The 5,591-nt window shown below is 39.4% G+C and overlaps 1 protein-coding gene across 1 annotated transcript in view; it reads left to right on the top strand.

Moving 5' to 3' along the window:
- Cabcoco1 (ciliary associated calcium binding coiled-coil 1) overlaps window positions 1-5,359 on the top strand; it is a 116,961-nt gene extending 111,602 nt beyond the window's left edge. The window contains exon 8 of the mRNA XM_023716242.1: window positions 4,969-5,359. Coding sequence (XP_023572010.1) covers window positions 4,969-5,043 — 75 coding nt within the window. The 3' untranslated portion in view covers window positions 5,044-5,359. The remainder of the gene's footprint in view (window positions 1-4,968) is intronic.
- Window positions 5,360-5,591: the final 232 nt, after the last annotated feature.

Raw genomic sequence — 5,591 nt, forward strand, 5'->3', positions numbered from 1 at the left:
CATGCAAGAGTGAAGCATGGAGAAGTCCAGTGTAACACACCCACATGCAAGAGTGAAGCATGGAGAAGTCCAGTGTAACACACCCACATCCAGTCATCTGAGGTTCAATAAGATCACTAAATAGATTTATTAACTGGTTGGTATATGTTAGTCAATATGCAAAATCGTTCAACATCCAAGTCCCCAAATTTAAGATGGCAAAGACCTTGTGCCTTACTACACTGTCAGCATTGCTTAATTGGCATACATTTCTAAACAGTAAACACTGAAGATTGAATGGAGAATTATAGCTAAGTTTTCATCAGATTTCTTCAAAGAGGAGTCCTTGAAATCCTGCTCAGATAGTTCGTTCTTTGTCACATGTCACTAATAGCTAAACCATTTATGTCAGTAGCAGCTTGAAAATGGCCATGGAAACTACCAGCTCAGTAGCAACCGCATAGGAGCTGTTGCCTGGCTCAGATCTTTCTCATTCTCTCCAAACAAACAAATATTTCTACTTAACACAAAGACTTACGGCAATTCACATAATCTTCCAGACCAAGTGATTAAATAAGTGCATTGCATTTTTGAGCAAATTCGTAATTTCTTGGAAATAACCATAAATCAGTAGGCCAATGTAGCACATATTTAAAACGCTAATGCATCTCAAAATATTTAGTCATGATCTGAGTAGGAGACCATATATTAAAAGCATTCTATATTAATAACTAAATTAGAAAGAGCAAAAGATTACCTTGGCATAAATATGCCTTGCTACTTGTTTAATCATCAGTGTTATTGCATTATTTACATGAACATTTAATGATTTGGTGCCAACAAAATCAGCCAAAGTCCTCGGTTTAATAAGGGTGTTTAGTGTTTACCAGAAAAAGTAGAAGAACACGTTTTACACAAAGCTTTATTGTTAACAACCCTGTGAATGTAATAACTGGTTACCGTGGGGAAGGCCAGAGTGCAGCTGAATTAGGCTGAGCTCAGAACGTATCTCCTTTTTAGATTTGATAACATTTCATCTAAATATAGTTTATGTGTAATCATGGCCCTGGGCTCCTTTGCAATCCTGCGGCTCTGAAATTATTGCCGGGGAACTACTCAGCAATAGAATTGTTTGCAGGCCCCCAAAATTGAAAACATCTTTACCAAGGTCATATTCCATGTAGTGAGCAGTATGCTTTTAACTATTCACTAAATTTCTTTTAATATTAGTCTCTGCAGCGCTTACACCTGTACTCTGTAGCAGAAAGAATATGATCAGAGTATGCACGCATATCTTCCCATTGGCCTAAAGTCATCTGGGAAGTTCATTAGCTTGGTCCACTAAATGCAATTAGGCACCAAAAGAACTTAAACCAGAGGGGAGAGGTGCAGGTCCTTTTGAGGCCACAATCATTTCCACATTAAGTGGATCTGTGGATCTCAGCCTCAACCAAATTACTGACAATTTTTTCAATGAAATAGCAAGATGATGTGGATTTATAGACTCAAGTTGGCCAATCCTTTTAGGTATTTTCTTTCAATAATCCCAGTCAACTCCATGTTTTGGGAAGGAGGGCACATCCCTGAGCAACTGAGAAGCCACACTTATAAAGATTAAGCCGTTTGTCTAGAGGACCCAGGGTCAAGAACTGATGAAAGCCCCTGAAAAGGAGCCATGCCCTGGGTTCTAGCTCCAGCTCCAGTGCTATGCACGGAAACCACATGATGCCCAATATCACCAGGAGATCACTTTAGGTTTTAACATACTTGTGGGGTGATACTTTTTCAGTATTTACCCTTGTGTTTTGGTCAGACTCCAAGCTGGGTACTTACTCTCCACTTACCTAAATTTCTCCTCCCGTTTCAAATGGGTAGGTTATTTTCCACTTCTAAAGTCTGACTTTCCATGTTCCTGGCTCAAAAACTCCCACATCCCTTTCCAAAAGCAGCTGCCTGTGAATGGTCACTGTGCATGTGCCCTCCTAACAAACATACTACACAAACATCTAGCCAGCTATTACTTGTAAGAGGACTGACACTTCCGCATAGTTTTTTTTCCTTCTTCAGTTAAAACTCACACCATTATTGCAGTTTTCTTTCAGGAAGAGGGAGCAGAGAATTCATAGTTCATGCATGTTGTTCTGAGTCTCTTCACTAGCGTGATTACAAGAATATGCCATCTATAATGCAGACATTTCTGAAAATATAGTGTGAATCCTGAAATTTTTCATGCTAATCTACTTATTTTCCAATTGACTCATTTTATAGTTTCAGAGATTTATTAAGAATGAAGTTATCTTGGCCCTCAGCTGTTAATTAAAATTACACTGGGTAGAGCAAACATTTTAAGCCTATATAGTTTAGGTATTTTAATTTAAAAAATACATTCAAAATGAAATTATTTTGGCCCTGAGTTGCATAATAAAAATTACACCCAATGGAGCAAAATTTAATATAGTTAAAGAATTACATTTCAGAGAAATATGAACACTAACGCTAAATTCTTGCATTAAATATTGGCTGGGGGAGTAAGAACAACGTGGAAACTTTGAGAAAAGTTTGCCGTCGCAGAGATCTCTAGGTGAACTTTGAATTTTAAAGGCTAGAAAAGTTGAAGGAGATCATCTCAGGTTAGCGGCCAAGGAAAAGGTCCTGCACCTAGGCTACCAGTTTCACATTCTCTCCTAAAGGAAGCAGAGCCAGCTCCAGCTGGGATACAAGAGCCTTCCTGACTGGCAGGGCTTAAGCAGACACAGGAAGACCCAGGACAGCTTCTTCTTGCCCAGTCACGAAGTCTTTCGATCTAGGCTCTCTTGGTTGTGCCTGAACAGACTGACGCGCTGATCTCCAAGGTCTGGAGAGCTGCGAGGTTATTCTCTTCTAAACACAGCACTGTACTAGCGTGCACCTCGCATTCAGGAAACTTTTCCCAAGTCCACACTTGTTTCAACAAATTCTGGTTTGGTGACATAGCAGAAGGGTCTCCAGATCACTATGAAATCCCCTGTGAGGTGGTGAAGTAGAAGCTGGAGGTGATGTTCCTCCAGTCCTCAGCTGAAATGCAGGGAGATCATGGTGGACACAGAACAGTAATGAAAGTGTGACAATTGTCTGGGCAGAGCCGTTCTTCCAATCCTTTGGAAACATGGTAAGATTTTTTCTGCAACCCATTTCAACACATCTTGTCCAACAGATCAATGAAATATGTAATTCTTGAAGTATATTATGACTTTAAAGCTAAGATATAAGACTGTACAATCCTCATCTCCTACTTCATTTTTAGGTGAGCATCACTGGGTGGCTTGCCCAATGTTACAAGGCTGCAGTTCTTCCATCTATTCCCAGAATGGTGCTCCTTTTAACTGTACCAAAACCTACCAAGAGGGAGCGTTTCACCCTCAAAACAAAGTTCTTTTGTAAGTTGGAAGACCATTTTATCCTTCCTTCCATCTGTTATCCAATAACCTTTTCCTTTCTTTACCAAGAAAGAAAAATATAGGAATAAAATAAAAAGCCAAAAATTGGTCCCAGGGCATTAAAAAATATTAAACCAAAAACACACTAATAAATAAAACCTTGGTATTTACATGCATTCTGAATGCAGAATTGCTGACACTCATATGATCTTGTCAGAAATATCAGTCCTCATAGGCATCACAGGCTGTGCCGGCCATGCCCTGGGGCACACTGAGCAGGCCATGCAGTCTGGGTGTGGTGGTGCATACCTGTAATCCCAGCACTGGGCAGGCTGGATACAGGAGGATCACTAGCAGTCCAAACTGCACAGTGAGACCTTTACCAAATACATAAAAAAAAATATCAATCCTTGTTTTGCTGGTAGAACAAAATCTCATCAGATAAGATAATTAGGGTGGGCAGAAATTTCCAAACTATTATAGTTGCTCTTGAAGGAAAGAAGGAAGGAAGGAAGGAAGGAAGGAAGGAAGGAAGGAAGGAAGGAAGGAAGGAAGGAAGGAAGGCAGGCAGGCAGGCAGGCAGGCAGGCAGGCAGGCAAGAAGGAAGGAAAGAATGTGGACCTAAAATTACATTCACGTCTCACATTTCCTGTATCTAAATTAAATACTACATTTTCTCACAATGCAACTACTTCAGAGACCTAAAGGTAGGTTGTACCTATGCATATTCTCAACTTAGGATTCATTAATCCCTTTGTGGATAAACTGCTCTTCATTGCCTCATAGGCATTTTTAAATCATCCCAAATATAATAACAATAACATCTTTTTTTTTTTTGCTACAGCAGCCAACAAACGTTTCTCTGCACGTAGCTTTATTACCTACTGTGATAAAAGGCAGACATTTCCAGCGACTAATGTTCAGATAATGTGTAAGCATGTCTACAATTGTGCAGGTAGCGATGTTGGTCCGTGAACCAGGGGCTTCAGCAACCACCAGAACCTGTCGACAGTTGCTTACTTTTATTCGACCAAAACATACCACAAAGTGGCATCATTCCCAGAGTCATAATGCATGATGAATACTCTCAATTATAAGAATTGTTCTAATTGGACGATTATTTGTGTTCTTAGTTCACAACAGACGCTTTCTGAGATCCTCTTTAGAATGCATTACGCAGAAGACAAAACCATCCATTGCAGAGGGCTGGGGCACTAGCAACACTGCAGCAGCCAAGCCCAAAGCAGTTATTCTGACGCGGCGCTTATTGGTAAAGTCTGTCTGAAAATACAGATAAATTATCCTATCTTCCAACACACGACTATGTGAAAAATGGCTGTCCAAATACCACTTCCTGTTCATAGCAAACATGCTATACATTGGGACTGTGCAGAGAAATATGATAAAGTGTTATCACATCACTACAGGCTTAAACACGGCTCTGTCTGCAAAACAGGAAGGTGTGTGAGGGATAATGTCTGTCTTTAGGCACTATAGTATGTCAAAACCACAAAGACAATGTGCAGCAAAAGATAGCTCCGTCATAACCATTTTTTTATGATTGTCTTCACAGACTGAGATAAACGAAAAGCTGCAAATCCAGGAAGAGGTCTTTAATGCACGGATAGAAAAACTGAAAAAGGCCTGAGGACTCAGTATGTGGAGAGCGGCGCTAAACTTCACAGAAACAAACAAAACTAGCTGGAATAATAGATTCTCTGGAGCTCTGTATCTTCTTTATTTCACTGTGAGAGGAAAAGCAGCCCTCGCTTCTTATTGTCCTAAGCATTTAGAAAAGTATTAGGCCCAATTTTGCCATCTTCTGTACCCTAACAGGCTGAGTTCATTGTGCAACAGGAATAAGAATGTTTTGTATACAGGAGCTTGGAGAATTACATATTAAAATACAATTATTTTTATGATACTTCTTTGACATTTTTACTAATAAACACTACATCTTCACTGAAAATGAAACTAACTTTTTTAAATAACCAGAAGTTAATAATAATAATAATAGTAATAACTGTATCCACATTGACACAAATGAACTGTCACAGCACTGGAGCATCATGGGTTGATACTAGTAGCATACCATGGAGGATAAAACTCGCTAAACAATGGTGACTCAAACACATACGTTAGGATTTTTTGAACTTAAATCACTTGGTTTTCTTATTTAAATGTTTCAGTGTGAAA

Source organism: Octodon degus, unplaced genomic scaffold, assembly GCF_000260255.1.
Source record: "Octodon degus isolate 3935 unplaced genomic scaffold, OctDeg1.0 scaffold00046, whole genome shotgun sequence".
In the NCBI taxonomy this organism is placed as follows: domain Eukaryota; kingdom Metazoa; phylum Chordata; class Mammalia; order Rodentia; family Octodontidae; genus Octodon; species Octodon degus.